Genomic DNA, 25,951 nt, shown 5'->3' with positions numbered 1-25,951 from the left:
GATGCGGGTAGAAAAATGCCGATGGACAATTGTCTGCGTGTGAGTGTTGCTGTCTGTTTGTGTGTGTGTGTGAGTGTTTCTGTCTGTGTGTGTGTTGTTGGCAGTTTGGTTGATTGCAGCCACTGACACATGGTCGCTCAGCCATTTTGTGAATATTTTTGGGGCGTTTTTGTAGAAGACGAGAGGCGAGAGAGGCATAGAAGGATGTGGGAGAGTGTTTACTTCTGTTCGCTTATTTTGCTTTAATGACATTGTTTTGTCTGTTGCGTGTTGAACGCAAAAAATAAAAGCATGCCAGCAAAACTAAGAGACACAGAGAGAGAGAGAGATAAAGAGAGAGAGACAGAAAGCGAGCAAAACGCAAATCAAAAACCAACAGCTAGCAGAAAATGTGGTTGAAAATATTTGCGGTTGACTTGCACTGAATGCCAACGGGGGGAAAAAAGCTGGTACTAACCATTTTACGGAGAATTTAGTTAGCTGACTTTGGTTGGTTGCCCAACATCAATTGAGATATTGCACCGACTAGAAACGGTGGCGATTGTTCAAGCCTTAAACGATTTATTTTGCATCAAGAGACTTTCAAATTTTGATTCGCATTTTTGTTCTAACTCGAAATTTGTTTATTTAATTTAATCAGCTGTGCTCGTTCATCCAAAATGCAATTCTCATTTTATTTTAATGAAATTTTTTGCCTTGCTTGGGGCAAAGAATAAATTGCATATTATATTTATATTCATGGCCGAAGGAAAACTTAAAAAATGCACCTGGAAATTGCATTTCAACTTAATGATGTGCACAATTTCCGGTTCATTTCCTGTCAACAAATTGCAAGCGGCAACATAAAAAAGAGAGTCAACACATATGTGAACTGCCTGCGAGGCGTATACTTAATATATTTAAGAAGATTTCTTTTAAAGAAGAGGAAAATACGTTTGCAGTTAAAGTAGTGAAAGAATTATTCCCTTTTAGATTGTCATTTTTTTCGTACATTTTTTCAGTGTTCGTTCTGCAGCGATTCACATAAATTGCATTAGTTCTGCACACATCCGGCTAAGCTATTAGAAAATGTAATTTACGATTACGGCTTTACACGTTTTTATACACGAACACACGCTTGGGAAAAATGCATACAATTTTTTGCCAAGAATTTATAGTCGCATATTCGCCAGCATTATTTCCGCTAAACCAAATGCACTTTTTACGAGGCTAGCGTCAATAAAAGTGCAAAATTTATGGCATCGTTTTTCCACAGTTTTCACGCCTTTCACAGCAAAAAAAACGAAAAGAACAAAATAGTAATACAAATCTACGAGCGGACAATAATAAAACGAAATAAATCATGCATCTGAAATTGTAGTTTTGATATTGTTTCCATTGTTATTTTGCTTGTAAAACTTTTACAGCAACAACTTAAAACGAGGCGAATGCAGTGCAAGTTGACACCTGGGCAATTGCATGAGTCAGCTAAGCTGCAATTGCTGGCTGTAAATTGCAGTTGACGTGACAAAGCCAGCACAATATATATTGCGCATACGACACGTATGGCTTTCAGTTGAAAGCTTTGTGCAAAGTGAAAGCATATCGTCTTACTCAAGTCAAATATAATATATTTCTATATTCTCTTGTTTATTTGCTTGGACATCGAGTTAATTGGTTAATCAAACGGTATTATTAGCTGATTATCTGGCCAGCAAAATGTACAAATAATTTAATTAATTAAAATTGGGAGGCTATAATGAATATTAGTAGCAAGTCTACGTCATTCTATAAATACACACACATTCGCAATAAAGCCAATTAAATTTAATTATACTTTGTATTTGAGAACACAATCATGGCCCAGAGACTTAGTATGTGTGTAGGATGATATGACTTGCACTTTGTTGCGTATACGCAATATGTGTGCTTTGGCTATCTTGTCTTGCTTGCTTATTAAATATTTAGTTGGCTAAAGTGGTCAATTTCCGTAGGTCAGAGTTCAGCTCAACTTGTGCAGGTCGAAGTAAATGAACAGCGGATAATCTCAGCGAAATTCTCGTTATAATTAGAAGCTACTCAAGTTCTATGAAACCCTTAATTAAAGGTTTTTAAAAAAAGGTTTTTAAAATATTCATTTTAAGAAATATCAAATAAACAAAGAAGACTAAAAATATAAATTGATACGTTTTGTAACATCGCAACTGTATTTTTAGAAATAACAATCAAAAAATGAATATGGTTGAAACAGCGTAACAAACTTCACCTCGAAGCAAAGTTTTGTATTTCTCTTGAAGCGAAGATGTAGCCACTTTATCGATTGTTGAATATTTACTTGCAGAACTACAATATCAAACAGTTGACGTACAACACTCGCTGCGGGGATTTCACCCACTTGACTGTGAGCCACAAACGCAAACGCAAAAGCAAACTGTACAAACAGCTATTGCTGCAGCTGCGTTATTTTATTGCTAGAATTCCCATATTGCATAGTTGTTTATCTATACTATTGTATAGGAGTAAGTAGTAGAAAGACGTCTCAGCTGCAGCTGCTGAGTATTATAATCAAGACATAGTTCGTGCCATTAGAACATTCAATTCAAAGCGAATGAAACAAATCAACATGTCTCGGCTCTACACGTACCATTTGAACTCTTACTCCACTACTAGAGATATATTTCTCTTCCTCTCTCTCTCTGTCTCTATCTCTATGTAATGTCTGTCTATCTATGTGTCTGCTGGAAGATGCATGTCTCCGGTTGCTATAATAAATTACGTCAGCATTGTTGTCGTTCTTGAGCGTGGCAGTGCATACAAATGTGCTAATTTATAAGCAAAACAATTAGTTATATGCAATCAAACTAGTTTCCAACTGAAGGCAACACAACAACAGCACACACATACATGTATAAGGGTGGGAAACATGTACACGATAAAGGCACAACGGAAGGAAAGTAATTTTCATAAGAGCACACTTATAATAGGGTGTGTGTGTGTGAGTGCGAGCGTGTATAATTATTTAGTTTCTATTGCGTATACGTCATGTTGTGTTGTGGTCGAGAATATGCTTAGTCTGCCCGCAGGAAGCACACAAAGTACTTGGCCAAAGAATGAGTTCGTTTTACCTCCACGCAAAATTCGATGAGTCATGTTGTTTTGCAACAGTTGCACGATGGAATCTAGTCAGATGAGTAATTGACTTGCCGCCAAACTGGGATTATTATTATTATTATCCGCTAGCCAAGAAAGACAGTTTGCCACAACTTTGCCACATGACAGGGCACACCTTGGCAATTGCGTGTGACAGGCCGAGTGCAATTGGCAGGCGTATATTGAACATGGGGACAACACATATTGCGCATACGCCTCATGTGTCAACACTTTTTTACCACACACACACACACACACACACATGCAGACGAACACTTTTCTCATCTTACAACACACAGTTTGCTCAGCTTCTCAGTATCAGCTCAGGGCTTTCAATGCCAATTCCAATTGCTTTTTCCTGTCTGTGGCAACGTGTCACGTGCAGTGCTTAGCACAAAATGCTATTTTGGCTTTTATGTTTATGCTTTTGGCCGGACATTGTGTGTGCGCTCGCATGCTTAATATTCTTCACAACCGGGCACAAGAGAACACAGCACAGTGTGTGACACTGTGTGTGTGTGTATTACAGCTCTGACAGGTGCGTGTCGTCTTCCATAGTCTGTGACATTTATGCAACATTTATTAAGTGTACATTGCCAGCAGAAAACACCGCCACCGCCACCGCCATAGCCACAGCTGACAAGCTTCGGCCACATTTTCATTTCCATTCAACACAGTCAACTCATTTGGTCTGCTGGATTTTTCGTAAATTAATTCATGCCAAGGCAACAAGCGCACATACACACAAAGGCTCTGCTTGTATTTATTTTCAGGTTAAAGAAGACGAAATTGTAACTACGAAAATTTCAGTTGCCTACTTTTGTGCGCACTTGTTGCCTCTTACCTTAAACAAATACAGAATTTAAAATCAAGTCAAGCAAACAGACTTTATTGACTGCTCCGAAGTACTTTGTTTATTCACTTCATTGCACATAATGTGTTCTGCTCAATCAATAGGCATTTTTTTGGGGACAGCACTAGTGTTTGTTAATGGGAACGAATGGGAAGGAAATCTGAAGAAGAATGTGTAGATATCTATAGTCAGCTACACAGTTGGTTGCATCTATCAGCTGTACATAAATTGATTCTAAACGTTTTGTCTGTAGTTTTGGTCGATTTAAGCTGGAATTCAACGATAAAGAGTTGTTGTTAATTTATTTCTATACCCGCTACCCATAGGATAGAAGGGTATCTTAACTTTGTGCCTGTTTTTGCAGAACAAATCATCTCCGACCCCATAAAGTACATATATTCGTCATCCGAGGTAACAGTCTCACAGTCGAGCATATTTTCTGTAGCGTTCTTATTTGTTATATTTTTTGTTTGAAATAAGTAATGGTTAAGGTGTTTCAAAACAATATTCTTCCGTATGAACACTTCGAGACGATACGAGATGGCACTCGTTATATGAACATACCATATATACATTTCGATATATTTTAGAATTTTATTTTCAGTATACTATTTTGATATATTTATATCATAATACGGCACTGTTTTGCTATTATTGCCAACGGAAAGCGGATTTTTCCAGTCGCACTCAGTATGTAATTTCGTCTCGACACTAGTTTTCTTACTAGTTGAATCTCAGTTGTCTATGTTGACTAGAGCTGCTTTAAAACCTTAAGACTGCTTAGCATAAGTGCGTTTAAATTCATTCACTCAAAGCACTCTTAAATTGAGGTATAATTATCAAGAGACACTCCCACATTTTCAAGTTCAACTAAAGTGAACTAAATGACTGTAATTTCAAGGGCTTAAGCACTTAGTTTTGGTGAAAATGTCAATGTACACTTTCCCCACAGAGCAGCTAAGCAGGAGGCCTATAATTTTGAGGGCTGTCAAGCATTTGGCCTTTTATCACACATACGCCCTGTTGCACGCGCCAGACTACTTAATTTTCAGACTGCTGTCAATGAACGCAAAATTTCATAGAATACAAATTTGGAACATAAGAAAGCTGAACTGAAGCCGCGAGCTATTCATTAGCATTTGATGTTGCAACAATTGGAATTTATGTACCCAGAGGACCGTGATAATTGACAAGCCAAGGGAGCAATACCATAATTCATTCACTTGGCAAGTAAACAAGTGCGACTACGAAGTACTTTTGCCAAGTTGCCAACTTGAATGATGATTTGCTTTATTGTGTGTGAGTATGTGTATGTCTATGTGTGTGCGTAGCAGAAATCGCAGCGAAAATTCATGTAAAGGTCAAAAGGTTTGCGGACCACGAAAAAAGCTGCCAAAAACCAACAGCACAAAACATTGCCAACAAAAAAGGGTTCGCCACAATAAACTTACGTACATTTATTGGGAAAGCTGTCAAAACGTTTTATGCTCACACTTAAAGTCGCTTTTATGTCAATTCTCTGGAAAATACTTTGTATTACGTTGTTGTTCCAAAGATACAAACACACAAACCTTTTCCCTTGTTGCCCCTTCGAATTTCTGTGTTGATTTAGTTGCTTTGAGGTTAAACGATAATCGTTTGATTTTGTAAGCGACTTGCTTATTGTTTTGAATGGTTTGAAAATGATTTGCATACGCTGCGTATGAGTATTGCATGATTTGACTAATTGTTCAATTGTAATTTAGGTATTGATTTCTTAATTGACTAAATGAAGTAAGCTTGCTTAAAGTTGATTAAAATAATTTGGCCATTTCTAAACATGATTCCAAATTTATTGTCATAATCTATTGTCTCCTATCATAATTTAAAAAGGAGAAGGTCTTTACTTTAATTAGAATTTTTTTATCTGAAACTCGTGTATTCTTGTATCAGATTCATATTTGACAGTACCTTTGATTGTATTTTAAACTCAATGTTTAAAATTACAAATATATCTGCTTCTATAAAATCATTTAATCAAGTCAAAACGTTTGATGTTGACTGCCTTTTAATTAATTTATGTTAGCAATAACATAATCTGAATTAATTACAGAATATTAAATTGAATTAAATGCGTTTCGGGCAATTACAATTACACAAACAAAAGCATATTTACAACATAAATATTAATGAAAAATTGATTAATGAAAACAAGTATTTGAAATGGATATGCTGAAACAGCAGATGCGCTATATACCATTAAAAATGATGATGTTTAAGCAAGTTAATCACTCCCTATTGCAAATTGTATGCTGAGTATAAAAAGGGATCAGAAATGTGCACTTAATTGTTAAATGGAAAAGACAAACAGGCAAATTCATTAACTGACAATCAACGCAATTAATTTATTTTCATCTTTGCAATTGTTTTTTTCCCCTTCAATTTCATTCACTAATTTTCACTTTTCATAAAAGTCTCCTTAAATGCGCATTAGCTGTCGAAGCGCACTCTGAGGCCATTTTCTGTTGAGTGAAGAGAAAAGGAAATCAAAATGAAACCCAAACAAGGCGCAAGTTAATTGAATTTATTGTTGTCCTTTTGCTGTTGCTCCTGCCTTTTGTTTTCGTTGTGCTTTCCTCGCCTATATCGTGCACCATTTGTTAACATGCATGGAGCGCAGCTCAAAAATTTGGTATTTTAATTTTCGCATGTTTTTCCTTCGATGTTGTTGTTGTTGTTGCTGCTGTTGCTGCTGTTGTTTTGTGTTTTTAGGTTCTTTTGTGTTTTGACTGTGAATTTGCGCCAGCATTTTTATTTCCACTGCGTAAATTGGTTTTATTTCGCCCAGGCACGTGGCCAGGGACAAAAGAGCAAAGCTTTTCACTTCAGCTTTTCACCAGCAATTTTCACTGCCATTTGTGCGCTGCTATTTCTGCGTGCGTATGTATGTGTGTGTTAGTGTATGTGTGTGTTTCCCGTCTGGCTTAGGTATTTATGTTCATTTGTCTGGCTTTAATGTAGCCGTGCCAAAAAGAGGTTTACTTTCCGACATTTGGTTTTTTGCACCGCATTTACTTTACGGTTATGTGCGGTCTTTTGGTTTTTTATCCATAAAAGAGCTGCTTAAAATATATTAGCTAAAAAGAATTACCTGATGCCATTTACCTGACCTTTTATAGAGCATTGCTTGCGCCCAAGTTTAATTCAATTTTAAAATATATCCAGATTGAAAACTTTATCAAAATGCTAAATGCTCGAGTTTTCAACTTGGCACTTGACATTTTTTCTATTAAACTTTAGCTGCAATTTCCTTTTAGTATATTCTTCTCCTTCGTTGTTTGCAAGTTTCACTGGAGTTGCATAAATAACGTCAACATGTTGAAATTGCTTTTGCAATTCAAATTTATGCAGCTTTAGCTAATAGACTCCAGGTGGAAATAAAGTGATGCGAGAATAAACAAGATAGCATATTTTGGTGTAAAAGAAGCACAATTATACTTTGATAGTTCTTGGCAAGTTGTTGAATTGTTTATGCAACTTTAACCAAAAATTCAAGTGCTCGGAATATCAATAAAAAGACAAATGTAAAATATATGTAATTCCAGAATGCAAATAACAAGAGTTAAAACCGCAAAAACAAAAACAAAATCTGCCGTAAAATAAAAAAGCAAATAAAAAAGAAAAGACATACATATGTATATGGATTTAAGCGTCTCTGTGTTTTATGTTGAATAAATCCGCTTAACAAGCGCAAATGCGATTGCAATGCTACAGGTCCCCAAAGTAACGAGTAAACAGCAAAGACAGGGAATAAAGAGGAATTTGTACAATTGTTTGACATGTTAAATATATGTGTGAATATATAGCAAAATAAGATACAACCATTGGGCATTAAATTAAGTGTTTTTTTATCCTTTGGGGTTTACATATTTAAAACTAAAAGTTGAAGTCACATATACAATTCTCATATTTAAAATACGCCAAAATTATTGATTAATTATTCTCTTTATGCAGCAAAAAAAGTAATTATTTATTTTGAATTGAAAATGCGAATTCATCTGAGATTTGCAGATTTGATTTGCTTTTCTTAAAATTGACTTTTGGCGTTCTAGCGAACGCAGACATCATTCATTTTGAAATGACTATTTGAGTGTTCAAATCTTCGCGTATTTCATGGAATTTTTGCTTTGCTTCTCTTGCCTCCTTTCAGAACCCTGCCATGCGTACGAGCCATTCAAATGTCCCGTCGATGGTAATTGCATTTCCATACAATATTTATGCGATGGTGCGCCCGATTGCTCCGATGGCTATGATGAGGATATGCGTCTTTGCACAGCGGGTAAGTACGATGAACTGTGAAAGTTTTCGATTGGCTTTGCATAAATTACGCATACGAGCTGTTGGCCACAAGACATAACAATAATTAGTTACAAAACTGCAGTGAAACAAGCGCAAATAATTCAATTAATCTGGCCATTTGATGTCTTGGCTTAATCAATGCCAAGCGAAATTGTGCCCCCTAGGAATGCAATCAAAAATCTGGCACAACATTTTCGATTGAAGCTTAAAATTGGCAAAATGTTGCTACCAGAATCCCGGGCAGGAAATTAAAGGCCGTATTCCAATTAAGCCTGTTAGAGTCATATGTGTGTGTGTGTGTGTCAGAAATGTCAAGGACACAAATATCTTACATGGCCAGCAGGCCAAACACTGCCAAATCCAGAGATTGGGCTACTCAGTTGAATTTGTAACACGATGTTGCACTTTACAAGATTTCGCACACAAGTTGCCGACTTTATGTTCGTGTAGTTCTTCTTGGCCTGAATCTAATCAAATTAGCTCTACACACACTCACACACATACAGAGGCAAGCAGCAGCAGAAGCTGAAAAACTTTTGCCAGCAAATCAAAAAGTTTCAATTTTGTCGTCCAGTTTTGCACGTTGAAAGTTTTGCGGCATGAATTTAATGTGTAAAACATGCCGCAACAAAACTTTTCGACAATGACTGAGTTTCACTGAAAATAAAAAAAACAGTTGATGGATGCAGTCTTCATATTGTATGCACAGCCAAGAAGAAGAAATGCTTCAAGCTACGTAAACTTTCATTTAAATTATTAGCAGTGATTAATAAGTAAGTTTCTTTGTTGTCAATTTAACTAGATATAAATATACTTCTCACATCAATGAAGGATACAGTTGCTTGCTCAAAAGATAGTTTATAGATGCATAGATAGATATACATTCATAGCCATGAAAAATAAACTTTTATATATATTATTAGCACTTACTAATATGCATGTTTGTTTAAAAATATACCAAAGCCTATTTTACTACATTAAAAATAAACTGTACAATACAAAATATACTAGATTGACAGCTAAATCAGCTAAGACTCATTTGCAGTGGGCGTTTATTGCAATTCAAATTTTCAGGCAGGTACAAAGTTCTAAAAAAAATATAAGAACTATGCTTTTATTTTATCTTCACAGCCATGAAAATGAACCATAGTAAACTTTTATTTTAAATTATTAACAAAAATTAATATGCAAGTTTCTTAGTAATATAAAAATTTCTTTTAAACACTTTGCACATCAATCAATGCCAGAATTTCTTACTCAATTATTAAGTACCTTTCAGATAAAAGTTGTGACATCAAGTCACCCAAACAATTGTTACACAAACCGCCATTAAGATATTTGCTGGCCTATAAATAGAGAGTCAAGAGATAAATTTTAAATCTACAAACAATGCGCAAATTGAGCGAGTAATTTTGTGGGTGGCAAACCCAGCAGCAAAAGGATGAGCGAAACTTTAAGCAAACGGCAAATTGTTGCCACTAATTGCCACAATTTAGTTGACTGAAAGTCGCGACGAAGCAAAATGCGTTGCCAGGACAAAGTCAGGACGCCAGTTTGCCGTAAATTTTCCGTGTGCCATTGTTCCGCAAAAGAATTGCCAAGGGACGCAGAAAGAAAAAACTATTTTCGACAATGAAATCATTTACAAAGTGTCGGTCGCAAGTTATAGCAGCAGGCTCGAATGTCTTTGATAAATTATGCGCTACAAAACTCCGCACTCTTCTTCTTCGTCGTCTACGCTTTCTCTTCTTTCTCTTCTTTCTCTGGCTTCCGCTGTCTATCTCCGGGGGTGCTAAATGGCAAGCTCAAGTTGTCGTTTGTCAGTTTGGCCGCCTTCTTTGGCCTCCCAATCTTACGCTCAGCCAATTGTTGCTGCCTTAATTTATAGAAGCACAGCGAGCAACTGAAACTGGCTTAGTTCCTCCTTGCCTTGGCACGCCATTCTAAAAGTGTTTATTAATGAATAATAATTAGCGCCTCGCCTTGGCTTATAAATGCGGCAGGTAGCAAGTGGCATTGAAATCAGAATTGAATTTGAATTGAAAGTAGGTTGTTTTTTAATTAAAAATGTTTCAAGTGTGCTGTAGACAGATTTAAATTTGCTTCCTGTGAGATTTACTTAGCTTTAAGCGTTTCAAACGCAATAAAATAAAAGTAATTTCAGCAAGTTTTCTGCTTATGAAATTGCAATAAATGGTTTGCCCTCCAACTAATAGAATTTTGCTAATATAACATATATTTCCAATGCTTAACAGTCCACTTAAAAAAGTTCCACACACATTCAAGTATTGTTCAAATGCAAAAACAATACACACATTGTAGTAAAAAAAAAGGAAAATATTTATATGTTGTACGAGTAACTGCAATAAAATTGGAAAAACTTTTAATGCGCTGCACTCGAATACCCCTGGGAAATTAACATAATTTTGCATACATCGTTTTTTTTTTATCAACAATATACAAAAAATAAAAGAGAAGGGAAATGTAAAGTTAACATTTCAGTTTAGTATAGCAAAAGAAAAAAAGGGCTGGGAGCGTTAAGCAAGGCTGCGGGCAGTCAAAGAGCCTGCTAATGCTACGTAGGGTTCTCTCTTTCTATCTGGAGTGCAGATACACATCGCTTGAATATGTAACAAGTTAAAGGCAAACAGACGACACACAAACTGATATAATGTATATAGAAATGTGGCGCTCCCAGGCGATATGTTCACACAGAAGCAGCTGAAACAGGCAAAAAAAAAATGCTGGCAAACTGCGCCATTTGCATAACAAATACAGTCAGTAACTGAATCAGCCCACACACACACACCCACCCACCCACGCTGTATGCGAGGCTAACGTGTCCTTGCAACCATTAAAAATGCTAACAACAGACAGCCAGCATATGTATGTCGACAGGGGTTAGGGTTCAAAAGTGCAGCCAGTTGGCTTAAAAGCCAACGTCAAGCGGTGCTTCCTTTGTATTTTTAAACTTAACAACTGACTAGCTGCCTGAATGACTGACTCACTGACTCACTGCCTCACTGACTGACTGATTGTCCCCTGACTCACTGACTGACTGACTGCTCTACTGACTCTTGTCTGACCTTTAAACATTGGCAATCTGACCGATATACAGAAGAAATGCAAATCAAATAAAGGATTGCTTTCGTTGAGCATTTAAATAATGACAAATAAATTGTATAACAAGCAACGTCTCGGTTTAGTTTCCCATTGGGTTTCAAACTACGAAATTAATATTAAATTGGGGTTTTATACCCGCTATCTATACAGTATTAAAGAAGAAGGAAGGTATAGAAGGATTGTTCTTGAAAATTTGGTTGCGGTTAGATAGTCTTAGAAATTATTCGAGAAATCTTAAACATTGGTTGACAATCTAGTATATTTTTACTCTATAGTATATTTTTAAATGTATATACCAAATAAAGAGTTTCGTACATTTTAGTATTTATTCGGTATATTAATTGGGTATATTTTTACGATGGCATCGCCTTCGCACTATTTTGCTTTTGTAAACAATATGTATAGGGTATTTCTCAGTCAATCACACCCAACTGTAGCATATTGAAATACCAAATATAACTTTTGGTATATTTTAGTATTTTTCGATACATTAATTTGATGTATTTTAACGATAATATTGGCTCCTCACTGTTTTTGCTTCTCCTTAAAATAAGTACCGAGTATTTCTCAGTCAAGCACACTCGACTGTAACTTTCTTGTTATCAAGCATGCATTAAATATTTAAAAGTGGTTGCCATTGTCCAATGAATTTGGCAAATTTCTTTGCATGTTCCTATGCAAATATTTAATGAACTAAAACCCTATTTAAGTTTTGGCACGTGCCTCTGGATGTTGTTATTTAAATTGCAAAATAAAACTGAGTTTAAATGTCTGCAAGAATGAGATAGTGTTGAGTTTGCACCTTTGAGGCTGGGCTACATATAAATAACAATAATTTGCTAAAGGATCTGTAACTTTTCCACTTGCAATTTATATGCAAAAACTTTGAAACTTTATGCACTAGAGCATGCCTTGAGTAAGAGATGCTTAATAGTTGCTTTTAGTTATATTTTCGAATGGTTTCTTTAGTAAGTAAACATTTTAATAACCACATCTTTAACATTGATAATTTGTATACATAAATGATTAATTTATTACAGTAAATTTACATTTTACAAATAAAAGTGTATAAATGCAATTTTGATAATAATCGTAATGAGTTTAATTGGATGCAATTTAAATTGATTCACAAAATTAAATAGCAAATTGATGTATGTATATAAAGCTAAGCAATAGCAGACAGAATAAATAGCAGATAGAATAAATTTAAATTAAATAATTTAATTTTTAATCTTAAGACAAAGACTCCCAGGTCTCATAATGTTTTAATATCGAACACACACTTTATTAACCACATAAATGTGATATTGACAATAAACATAAAAGATTAACATCGATATAAAGTTCAGGGAGTGCAGACAAAGCGATGAAATAAATGTAAATGAATATGTACAGAGGAGTATACTTACTTTTCAATTAGCTCTGCATTGGTAATTAATTTTGCAATTTTCAATTTGTTAATAATTGATTGTGCAATTGTGAATGAAAACACAATGAAATTTATTGCGGCCATATGCAGTATAAGTACATAAAATCGATTATGAGCGTAATCAAAAAGTGAATTATGGCCACGAGAAAGTATCTTTAGCAGCTGCAAACATAATACTTAACTCCCACACGAACTTTGCACTTGAAAACTGAAACGGGTTAAAACTCAATTACAGCTAAATAATTATTTATACGTTTTCCTTTTTGCTTCTTCTCGCTTCTCTTTTGTGCAGCCAAGCGTCCGCCGGTGGAGGAGACTGCATCCTTTTTGCAAAGCTTAATCGCCTCACATGGACCCAATTATCTGGAGAAACTATTTGGCAGCAAGGCACGTGACGCCCTTGCCCCAATGGGAGGCGTTGAGCCGGTGGCCATTGCTTTGAGTGAATCACAAACGATTGAGGACTTTTGCGCCGTTCTGCATCTAATGAAGTAAGGTCAGATAACCCAAAATGCTCGAGGGTGCCGCAAACCGAGTGCCAAAACATAGAAAGAGAGAAAGAGAGAGAGAGAAATCCTTTTGTTTTAGCATCATGTGCTGTCGTGCATGAAGCACAAAATTTTAATTTAGTGCCTCGAGTTGCATAAACCCCTCGAGCAAGTTGGTTACCAAAAATAGTATAAATAATGAAAGCTCTTAAATAACCTTTTGCATTACCCAGAGCTATTTTTACTTTGAGTCCAGCATCCTTTTCCCCTTTCTCCTCCCCCCTTTGCTCTGGTGGCCTTTTGTTTTGTTTTGTGCAACATCCAGCGACGTCCTTGACGCTGCTCTTGAATTATGCGTATGTCCTTTTGCATCTCCATCTCCGTCTCCTTCTCCGTTGCTCCCTCTGGTCACCAGCCACAAAAATGTTATGAAATTTTAAAATATCTTATGCTGTCACCCGTTTACGTGCCTTTCACCATTTTCCTTTTCCCTTTTAGTCTGGCTTCTGTTTTGCTTGTTGTTTATTTGCTTATTTCGGCTGTACGCTTGACATTTTACACACTGAGTTTTGTTCCCTTGGCTTATTATACCCTGTACAATGTTGGCAAAGTTGTGTCACAATTTATGCATGTTCAAGTAGAGCTCAGGGTACTTGCCAACCTATAAACTTTTTATATGGTTATGCAGCAAGCTACAGCAGCAGCATCGATCTCTGTATAGTATGTTTGTCCTTGAAAAGGTCCTTTTTCACAAAAGAGCGAAATTGTTATTAAACACGTCTTAAAGAGTGTAGTAAATTTAATTAGTCGTTCTCTTATCGGGCTTGCGGAGACTTTGTCGCTAAAAATACTTTGTAGTACTCATAATTAGGTAAATTTTTTTGTTCTTTGGGTAACTAATTTTAAGTGCGGAGAAAAAAGTGTATGTAAAGGTAAATAATTAAGATGAATAAATCAATTTGTTAGCTATCTTACATTTTTCCATAATGTCATCTTGTTTTGAAGTTGGACCCTCTTTTATAATACACTTCTTAAGAATTTTACATCTCATTGAATTCTTTATTAAGAATATCACGTAAAAAATCTGTTACTTGGAAGCCAAACAGTAACTGTATTATAATTAATTATAAAGATAACAACATTTGTTGTGGTTTATTTAGTCACACTCATTAAAATGTTTCAATGACATTCATTCAAAACACGCAGCTCATTATTGTCTCTTGTCGAATATTAAATAACGAGGATTTGCGTAGTATTCCAGATAATACATTTCCGTATAACTTAGTGTTGTTATTTAATTAAAAAAATGAAAATATGAGCAGGCAGTTTGTGTGACCTTATTTTCTCAGAATATTTCTTGCTTAAAAAAATGTCTTCAGTCAGCTTTAAAGCTTCAACTAGTTCACATCTGCTAATTCTCATCCTACCAAATTTACAGGGTATACTAAGACGAACTGTAAATGTGATAAATGGCGAAAACGCACTCATAAAGCACAAGCTAACGACAAGCAAAGGTCCAACAGGCTTACCTCTCATATAAAGGTGAAATTTCATTAAATTAGCACAACAAAAACTAACCACAAAATGGAGGGCAATAACAATGAACCAACAACAACCACAAAACTCTGTGCAGAGTGTGGGTAATTGTGAGGCAGACTAGACACGTAAAGTCCCCACGCACAGCTTGATAAATTAACAAAAAAAAAAAAAAAAACGAAACGAAAATTCATGAATGAGATGGAGAGAGAGACTCTTATGCCTGTGTCTGGTTGGCGACTGGAACTTCCCTCTTGGCATTTAGAAAATTTCATCAACGCAAATTATCGCACAAACGCCCGAATGTGACATGGCCCAGAAAGTTTGGCAATGGCCTGCGAGAGCACTTTTGTGGCAGGCAATACTGGCAACAAGTGCGAGTATGAGGCTGAAGGGTTCAACATCAACATCTCGAGCGGAGAACACGCAAATGATAATGATATTAATGTATATTTTGCAATGTTGCCTTTGTCGCGCTTGTTTTTGTGTTTGTGTTTGTTTTTGTTTTTGTTGTTCTGTTTACTTTTACTCGTGACTGTCGTTTCGAGATGATGCTCATCATCAAGTTTCGGACCACAAACAAACATTAACAAGAACGAGAACGAGAATGAGAATGAGGATGAGTACAAAAGGCACCTGCAGGGATTAATTAACTAAAGCGTATAATTTTAAGCAAACCGCCACACAAAACTCATGTGTACTTGTCGCTCTCTCTCTCGGCGCGTATGTTTATCTTCAAAATTACACAGTGGCTAAAAGCTGTGGTTAAATTGTTTAAAGCAAAGAGAGTTTCAATTTTAAACATCAACTTTTTCTATAACATTTTCGAATGAGAACAGACTTCTTCGAGCAAATATTTAACCTCATTTGTTAATTAAAATAGTTGAACTTGAGTTTTAAACCCATTCATATTAAGTAAAGATAAATATTATAAATACTTACTCTGGTATTGCATAGACTATTGAAATGCAATCCAAATTTTCCTTTTAACATGTCGCCAGAGTAAAGGAAATTTTGATTAAAGTGCGTGAAGCAATGAGAATTTAAATACATGCAATATTTTCAGTTTAGAATCCAGTCTTAATTATTAAAACCTATTAATTTCAGCAAAGTTTTAAATAAACATTTCCTTTTCTAAATGTTATAAAAAAAAATTATTTCATTTCCCCAAATTGGCATCAAATTTCTCTATAACATTTTTAATTGAAAACAGACTTCTTGGAGCAAATATTTAGCTGTCATTTTTAAATTAAAATAGTTGGATTTGATTATTAAACGGTTTTATTTTAGGTGAAGATTAAAATAAACAAATATTTCATGAAATTCAATCCAAAGTTTGCTTTAAACATGTCGCTAAAACTAAAGAGCAAAAGAAATTTTGATTGAACTGTTTAAAGCCGCGAGAATTTAAATATGCTATGCTACATGCAATATTTTCAGTTAAGAATTCAGCCTTTATTATTAAAATCTATTAATTTAATATCCTTTTTAAATCTTATAGAACAATAATTTCATAATTTAACATATACTAAGACAAATTTCTGTTAACATAATTTCGTCGAAGGTTGTGTAAAATAATTCAATATTGAACTTGTCCTAAAATTCAAATTTTGAACAGTGTACTTTCTGTGTACAGTTTTGATAAATATAATGTCATTGTGTTGCCAGTTTCTGAAATATATCGTATTCCAAGACTTGACATCCAAAAAGTTTTACATTGCACAAACATTTTCGTTTAATTGGTTAAGCAACTTAAATTTAAAACATGATTATTACTTTCGCAGTTTGAGAATTGAGTTTTTTAAGTAAATATCTTATTGCAACAAAATAGAAGTATTTTCGGTGAAGATTTTGTGAATTATTTCCATGGTTATTTACGGTCATATTATTCTTCCCAAAAATTTACTTACAAGCAAATTACATTTGACCATAATAAATGTACTATTTTCCTTAACTTAATCTCAATCCAACTTTCCCCAACAATGATTCCTACTTTTTGGTTTTTACTAAAGCAAAATTGACTTTTCACCACAGTTTACTTTTCTTTCAACAATAGTTTGTTATAAGTACGTGGCTCTGCTTTGTGTCCAAATAAAGTTTACAGTTTCCGAGAAGCAAAAAAAGTTTCGTTTTGAAATGAAGAGTAATAAACAATTTGAAACTTTATTACATTTTCTCTTGCAGATCCGACTTGGAGCACTTGCGTTCTGTTTTTATGGCTGTGGAAAATGGAGACTTGGGCATGTTGAAATCTCTGGGCATCAAGGATTCTGAATTGGGTGATGTCAAGTTCTTTTTGGAGAAATTGGTCAACACTGGTTTCCTTGACTGAGTAGCGCCTGATCCGGCTTCTGGATTTTATTATTCACATGCACAGCCCATTAATCCTAGTTTTTATTCATACTTCGGAACTCCATACGACAATTACAACAATTAAAAACTTATTTTTTGTTTACACACAGTCATATACATACACATCTACAGTCATAAATGAAATATTTTCTCAAAACTCTCGTAATTTGATTCTTTTCAACAACAAATCTATTTAGTTTTATGCTAATTATTTCAAAATTATGCTTTTATTATTTTGATTCAAATGAAACTTTTTATAGAAAATATACCGAAAAAAACGCAACAAAAATATGAAAAAAAATGCAAAATCATAGAAAAAACCGAGAAAAAAAATCATAGTACTAATATAGGAACTATTTTGGTTAACGACAAAAACTACAAAATACGAAATGCAAAAAAAAAAAACAATGCGAAAAATCGTCTAAACTATTCTACAAATGCTTTCTCCCAAATTTCTTCTGCGCTCTTTCAATCGATCTCTCAGTTCATTTTGTGTTGAAAACTTCGTCAAATTTTGAGAAAATTAACGCGCATCCCTTCAGTGATTAACCCAAAAAATTTCGAAAACGAAAACCAACATTACAATGAAAAATTCACAAAATGATTAACTAAAATGCAAACAAAAATTTAGGAAGCAGGATCGTTGGGCAAAAGAAAAAAATCAAGTAATACAAAAGAAAAATATTATAATAACTCAAACCAAAACGAAAAATCGATATTAATGATTATGATACGAAATCTCTTTCTTAAATGTATATGTATGTGTTAACAGACTTTAATCGATCTATTTAAGTAAGTGTTTCAAGATGCCTCACAAAAACTTTCTAGTTTCAAAAATCCCCTAAAACACAAAAAAAAACACACAAAAGGTATTCACTTAATCCTGAAATCCTAAGTGTTTCAACCGCTATAAATGGAAACCAAATGCTATCAGTAAAGAACCTTCCAATAAACCAATATCTAGTCAATTTTTGAGAACACTTCTTTTCTATATCAACTTATTATATACTCGTATATATGCAACTATATATATTTACCTAGATGTAGAAAATATCGTCTAGAACTTAGTGTAATTGTATATCCTACTAGCAAAGCCCCTGCAGCTATTGTTGTTGTAATGATATAGTAATGATAGAACACTTAATCGCATATATATATATATCAGGTGGCAAATGTCGGGCTACTGAACACGAAAACACAACCAAAAAACACACAAAATTGTCGAGTTGCATAATTAACGAATTCAAAATGCGAACAAAACGGAACAAAATACATATATATGAAAACATATCAATGTTATTATTATTATTATTACTAATATATAAGATGTTACTCAACACTTTTTTCGAATCTCTAACCAATAAAAAAAAAAAAAACGACAAAGAAAAATAGTAACCAAAATGAAACTCATGAGATTATGATGGATTATTTTAGTGGCCAATTTTGAAACTACCTCGAAGCTGACCCCTTTGAAAAACGATCTATAACAAATGGTATAAGAAACTCAACCACAAAATTGGCTACTAAAACAAATGATTTTAGTTTGCACTTGACTAACTTTTGCTTACCTATTCAACTAGATAATTTAATTCGAAAATATTATGTGAAATGAAAGAGCACGGAATTGTTAATACGAAATGGGAAATATCTCGGCGCATACCCGGTAAATGGGAAGTGTGCAAGGTAGTTCAGTTCGATGCAAAGGAAGTAAACGAACCCAACGTTCTAAAAAACGCAGATGAAAAACGAAAACACATCAAAAATTATCAACAAATTACAAACTAAATAATGGAGTTATAAGTACCTTGAATTAGCTGGTAGAAAACAAAGTATTGATAGAAAAGTAAAAAGAAATGCAAAAAATACAATTCATATGATTTAATAATTTGAAAATTCGGTAACTACTAGTTGTCTATTTAAATTTAAATGTTTATAATTAAATAATTAATATATACCAAAAACAAAGAACATATTCAAAATGATAATAAATTAAGAGTGGTTTTGAATGAAGCATGAAAGAAAAAGATCCATTGAACTATATATATATATATATGAAATATATATATACAGATATATATAATATACAAGAATATTTATAACTTAATATATAATACACTTATATACCTACATATATACATATGTATGTGTATATGCTCCCCCAAAATGTAAATAAAGAGACAAACTACAAATTTCATAACGATGCAAATGAAATACGAACGCAACAAGAAATGAAGTAAGCAACACAAAAAAATATATATAAAAAGTGATAATTTATTTTGTTTATTTTATAAATTATTATATATTTGCATATTTGTTAACTAAATGTAATACAACACTTTTGTATCGTTTACTCGAAATCCTATCGTAACTCTCAACATATCTACAAAAGCAAAAACCAAAAAAAAAAAAATAAATAATTGTGCGTTTCTTTATGCATATTTTTGAAAATTTTAAAATTTATTATACACAATCTAAGGAATATAATGATATACAAACAATTTATGAGACACTATAAGATAAGCCACAGAACTATATCGCATACATATCAGCGGATTTGCTATAGATGTTACCCAACGCTATGAGAGACCGCAAGAACGGTACAACAATTGAAAAATCTATTATTAAATATAATATGCAACATATCAATTAACGAAAACATATCAAATATGAGAACAAAACAAGCAAATGAATTAGCTGAAAATCTACAAACAATATGAAAATAAGTAAAACGAGAAATACAATTTAAAAATAAAGAAATTTACCATTATGATTTGCTTTATTTGAAATATAATTTCGTTAATTGCTTTTGTAACTTGTTTCAGCATTTTAAGCCCTAAAACTGACCCAAACCATTAAAATGCTGAAACAATTCTGCAAAACTATATTTCACTTGAGAACCAACTTAACTTATTCTATTTAATTATTTTATCCAAGGGATGTTCCAAATTTCAGACTCACCAAAATTTTGCAGCCAATCTCATTTGACTGTAAAACAGTGGAGAAAGAATGGGATTTGGAATATATTTACTGATTTTATTTTCATTATCATATTTCTTTACGTTTTAAATTTAGAAATAACAAGTATTTCTTATAGCATATATCAATAAACATATCCGATGAAATGTAGCAAAAATAATTGCAGCAGACAAGAGCGAATGACTCTTCAAAAATCACACAAAAAAACAACTAAGAAAATGTTGAAATGAAATTAAGCAAAACTTGAATTCAATTACAATGCAAGAAAAGAATACATATATATATTACTATATACTATATATAAACAATTCTATGTGTATAGATTAAAAAATACAGACACTTAAATACAATTTTTAACATTCCAATGAAGCTATTTCTTTGGTGTGCTGTTTTAAAAACAAACGAATCTTTTCATTTGAGGGTGGGAAAACGGATAGATATGATATTTCAGAAATTCATCGCTGTATTTTACATAATAATAAGGAAAAATGGAACTGGTATTCCCTCAAAGATGAAGAGTAGATATCATCTCTACACTCTCTGGGAAAACGTGGATATACCATATAAGATTATTCAATATGATATTTCAGAAATTCATCGCTGTATTTTACATAATAATAAGGAAAAATGGAACTGGTATTCCCTCAAAGATTAAGTGTAGATATCGTCTCTAAAGATAGGTCCAAGTCGTAAAGATAATAATTCGCGCATTCCCATCATATTCTTAAGCAACTCGTCAGATCTTATCTGTGTAGCACATTTGGAAATGTTAAGAATCAACATATTGCCGTGTGACTAGAGTAGTATTAATTAATTAACAACAACAAAAATTGAGCTATCAGTAAGCATTTTCAGGTATTTGCTTGTTTCAATATCATACGAGTTTATAGCGATAAGATATGGGAGCTATTAGAACTGACAGTTCTCTCGGAATTACTTTCGCCCAAATAGAGAATGAATGTTATGATAGGCAATGTTAACTGAGAAAATTTGCTGAGCAAATTCCACAATTAGTCTCTGTTTTCAGTTCTTAAGTATTCTAATCAGTCGAGAGTCGTTTTATTTGTTTTACTCGAAGGTTGATTAGACTTCTGTCTCAGCACTTCTCGCATTTAGTCGCACTTTAAATTCTCGTCTATACGGTTGTCAGCTTTCGTTTCATTTCGTTTCGATTCGCTTCGTTTGTGTTATCAATAAAATGCAATACAATTACAGATCATAACAAAAATTCAGTTGTAACTGCAGTAAATATTTGTTTGGTGTGTTCCCCTGAATAAGTGAAAGTATTTTTCTATCTTAATACAATTGAAGTGCAGCCTAAAAGTATGCGACAGTGTTTTTCGCAATTTGTTTAATTCTTTGATAAGTTGTTTAATAAAATGTTGTGAGGTGCAGTTGTTTTTACACAGAAATTGTTATCACCAACTATCATCATGCACGATCCCAGCGATTATGATTCCGTTTGCAGTGACGAGGATTTTTTATATGTTGTTCAGGGCGCCTCAACTCCGCCTTTAATGAACTACGACGAGTTTATGGTTAAAACTATGGGTAAGTTTCGAATTGCTGCAATTTCTTACAAAAAAGATATGGGTCTGTGTGCATAATAAATACATAAGGTGCTTTCATAGTATATACGATATAGGTAGCAACACACCTAATAGAAGTGTCTACATTTCCTGCGCTTATCTTCTGTTTGCCATAGCTTTAAACTTTGATAAAAATGCCGCTGGGCTGAAACTTTTGCATACATAAAGAATGATGTGAAAAGTCCAGTGCAGATACGTGATTATATATGTACACATGTATAAGATAATATACATATGTATAGCTAAAAGTTTGTCTTTAAATGTAATACTTTATGTAACTTTAAATTTGTTTTAAAACGTATGCAAGGATATACTGTAGTTTTTTTGATTTTATCTGGATTTTAACCCCATACCAACTGAAATTGACGTTCTACGATAATATGATGAAAAAAAATGAATCATTTTATATACATATGTACATTCATATCATACATTATTATTTACAAATATTTTTAAATAGTAATATTCTTTACTTCTATACACAATATACATCAAAATGAAATATTCACTTAACTATGTAGATATAGACGAAAAAGGATAAATACAAATTTATAGAATTATCAATCAATCCATCTTACCTTAATTGATCCCAATTTCAATACAAAAATTTATTTTCATTATCACCCAAACGTGTCTCCCATTAAGTAGTCTCGCCCATAGAGCATCCCTAGGTCGATTGCTCACATTTGATGTAATAGATTGTTCCTTATTATTATTATTTACAAAGTATTCTAAATATTTGTAACAGGGGTTCTATCAAATACATTCAACAAAATCAAAACACAGCACTGCAAATAAACAACAAGGGAGAACTAAATGTCGTTTGATAAGAGACGTGATCAATCATACTGTTACTTTCTTCCTCTATCGATGTTCATCAATTAATTCCAATTCGTTTTCAATTATGATTTTCCACTTCAAGAGCAAATTCCAATGCTCAGCGCTCAGCGCAACAGGATGGAAATGAAACATTTGAGCCATTGTGCTCAGCTGCTGTTAACCAAGCAGCGAGCACTGAGCGCATCATGTTGTTTAACATAGAAGCATAAGCCGAAATTCGAATACTCTTAAAATTTAAATATAATTATTACTAATCTCATTATTAGTACAACAATATTTAAATAAATGCAATTAAATTGAGTACCATTTATTAATAACTGTTGGTAGATCTAAGCGGTTAATGTTAACCAAGAATGTAAACTAACATAACTTTGCGCTCTCACCAGTGTTGCCAGGTCTTGAACAAAAAATAATGCCAGATTTACGAAAAAAACTAGCTGAAAATAGCAAATTTGTTTGTAAAAATGGCTGAAAAAATGGCTAACATTTTGTTACCCCAAAAAATAACCAAATTACCCCAAAATAACCAAAAATTGAATTTTAATTTAACATAATGATTTTATTAAATCTACAAGTCTTCATTGTTATATTTTTCAGCCGCACTTCAAATTCAGAATACTCTTAAAATTTAAATATTACTCTTGAGCCCTTAAATAATTTCGCATTATTAGTACAACAATATTTAAGACTTAAATGCAACTCGCGAAATTGCGTATAAAGCACTTTAGGCACCATTGCGTCACTTAATGTAACTAGAGATGAAACACACAAAGCAGTTGGTCAAAGTAGAAATCACTGTTCGATTAATTTTCAAGCAAGTCTGTAAGTACTGTAACTGGTAATTTTCACAGACCTAAATCACGGGTTCAGAAAATTGCCGAAAATAACTAAAGTAGCGCTAGTAGCAATTTCTTAATTTTTCTAGCATTCGGCCTTTCAAAATGGCTAGAACTAGCCATAAAATTGCTAAACTGGCAACACTGGCTCTCACCGCTCTCACTCTGCACTTTAACAGGGCAGAACTGCCGCTTACAGTAAAGATCGGTTTGTTCCAATCAGACAGTCACTAGAGCGCAGTCGCGCGAGAAACATCGCAATAGGTGCGCGGAAGGTTTTTGCGTCTTACGGTTGTGGTAAAGAAAAAAACAACGAAAAAAGTGTGAGGAAGAAGCAGCAACAGTGCAAAGGGTAGCAATAAAAAGCGTTTAAAAAGCAACGCTTCGTTGTATGCGAGTCTTCGTCATAAAAGTGGCTCAAAAAGTTTCATTAAAAATGTGTAATCAAAAATTGTGCACACACCAAGCACTATGTGAATATTTGGCCAAAAAAGCCAGTGCAAAAAATTTCAATTAAAAGTGGACGCCGACGTTGACGCCATCGTTGGCAGCGACGCAACAAGTTCAAGTGTATAGTGTGCAAAAACAACTCGTTTCTATCAAAAATTAATACCATAAAGTGCAAATATAAAGTTTGGAAAAATATTTTCCAATTGGTTTACCCAGTTTGTGTTCTTCTTCCTTTTGTTTGTCGGGCAGCGAAAAAGAAATAAATTTTTCTATGGCATTGTCTTTAACTCTTTTTTCTCACTTACACACATGCAAACAAAACTGAAGGCGCATACACACACACAAGCAGAACGCATGTAGTTGTTGTTGCTTGCTGCTGCTGGCTGATTCTTTGACTCACAAATTACCCGCGACAGCAACAGCAACGGCGACGTCAGCAGAGTTAGAGGCAGCGAAACTGTTGTCTGTTCCATCGTGTTTCCAGTGTTTCATATCTGGTTTTCGCTTTCCATGCGCGTGCTTATTGGAATGTATGAGCGTGCTTCTTACCGTGTTCCAATTGCCAACCATGCCGTTTGCTTGGTTTCATCAACCGGTGTTTGTTTTCGGATCACCTTAGAGAGAGAAAGAGAGAGAGAGAGAGACACCTGTGTTGCTCTCTAGCTTGCTCTCTGGAGCTCTTTGCGATAAGGAATACACTGATGCACTCGTATTGTGATAATGTGAATAACGGACTGCACTATCAAAATAAGCAAACAACAAACTAAAAGACGTGTTAAATTAACCAGCGTGCAAGCAAACAACTAAATAAATAAACAAAACCAAAAAAGAAAAAGAACTCATTAAAGTAGTTTGTTGTTCTTTTTCGCGCGTTTCGCTCTGCCCGCTTCGTTTTCGCTGTTTTGTTTGTTTTTGTGTTTGTTTCGGTGTGTTTGCTTTTCATATTCCTTCTTTGTTTATTTTGCTTTTGCAAACAATTCAAAGCGGGAACGTTACAGGTGTCACTTTTCATTTCTTGTTTCCCATCAAATTTGGCACCTTTTTTAGATGTTTTTTTTATGTTTTGTGGTATAGCAACAATTCACGACGCGCCTTTATTTACATTAATTACCTCGAAATAATACGAAAGAGTTAAAAAAAACACCGAATAAATACAAGTGCGAAAGTGAAAAAATGGCCATAAAGTAGCCAAAAATATTTGCATTTTAAAATCAATTACCAAGAAAAAAGTGAATGTTGTGTATGTGATTCAACGATTTTATTTTTTACAACCTGGAAATAAAAATCAACGTACATTGAAACGAAACGAAACTTTGGATTTTAGGCAGATTTCGCATTAAAGCGATTAAGGAATATGGAACCGGCGATTTTAATTGGTAAGCTGACGAATTTTAATGGAGTGTCTCATTTAAATTGTAGTTATATGCAATTAAATACCAAATTAAATAATAAAAGAAAACAATTTATATTCATAAAACTATATTTTATAATTTTTTGTCAATAATGATGTTCAAATTAAAAATGAAACATTTTCTTATATTTAGGAATTTGTTTATGTTTATAAATCTGTATTTGAAATTTATGTCAAAATTGTTCTTATTATAAAGAGAGATTTTTTCAGTATCAAACATAATTTTTATTTTAAATTTTTTAATAAAAATATAGTAGAATTCTCCGAAAACAAACTAGAATTTAAGCTTTTTCATGTTTGAGTTTCACTTATTTATATTAAATCAAAATAATTTTTTTTTAAAGTTTGTTTTAGAAATTATTATTAGCTAAGTGGTTTTAATTAGCGATTGTGAACTGTAATTAGAGAATGTTGCTTTAAGTTATCAAAAAAACTAAAATCTAAAATCATGTTAGAAGTATTCTCAATTCACACACTTGGCACCAATTTTGCACTTTTCTGATTAATTTGCCCATTAATGCGCTCATTAATTTTGAGAAAACAGAACGCCCAAGTTAGAGGAATTTATTCAATAGGTGAGCATAGATTAGATGTCATCAAC

At 33.6% G+C, this 25,951-nt stretch overlaps 2 protein-coding genes across 19 annotated transcripts in view; both read left to right on the top strand.

The window, feature by feature from the left end:
* Nucleotides 1-19,665, top strand: part of LOC133837250 (IDLSRF-like peptide) — a 72,146-nt gene extending 52,481 nt beyond the window's left edge. The window contains exons 3-5 of the mRNA XM_062267935.1: nucleotides 8,172-8,300; nucleotides 13,165-13,363; nucleotides 17,081-19,665. Coding sequence (XP_062123919.1) covers nucleotides 8,172-8,300; nucleotides 13,165-13,363; nucleotides 17,081-17,228 — 476 coding nt within the window. The 3' untranslated portion in view covers nucleotides 17,229-19,665. The remainder of the gene's footprint in view (nucleotides 1-8,171; nucleotides 8,301-13,164; nucleotides 13,364-17,080) is intronic.
* Nucleotides 19,666-21,625: 1,960 nt separating this feature from the next.
* LOC133838047 (dystrophin) overlaps nucleotides 21,626-25,951 on the top strand; it is a 169,987-nt gene continuing 165,661 nt past the window's right edge. For 16 of the 18 annotated variants that reach the window (XR_009893905.1, XR_009893906.1, XM_062268987.1 and 13 more), the window contains exon 1: nucleotides 21,643-21,775. Coding sequence is in view for 16 of the 18 variants with exons in the window: in XM_062268987.1 (XP_062124971.1) it covers nucleotides 21,658-21,775 (118 nt within the window). In the remaining 2 variants the exon portion in view is untranslated. Of the gene's footprint in view, nucleotides 21,776-25,013; nucleotides 25,316-25,951 lie in introns of those variants that run through there. The other 2 variants (XM_062268991.1, XM_062268978.1) reach the window with 2 other exon arrangements.

The sequence above is a fragment of the Drosophila sulfurigaster genome, chromosome 2R (genome assembly GCF_023558435.1).
Source record: "Drosophila sulfurigaster albostrigata strain 15112-1811.04 chromosome 2R, ASM2355843v2, whole genome shotgun sequence".
Classification (NCBI taxonomy): Eukaryota; Metazoa; Arthropoda; class Insecta; order Diptera; family Drosophilidae; genus Drosophila; species Drosophila sulfurigaster.
The sequence above is the reverse complement of the archived record's forward strand: the minus strand, read 5'-3'. Positions and strand labels throughout refer to the sequence as shown.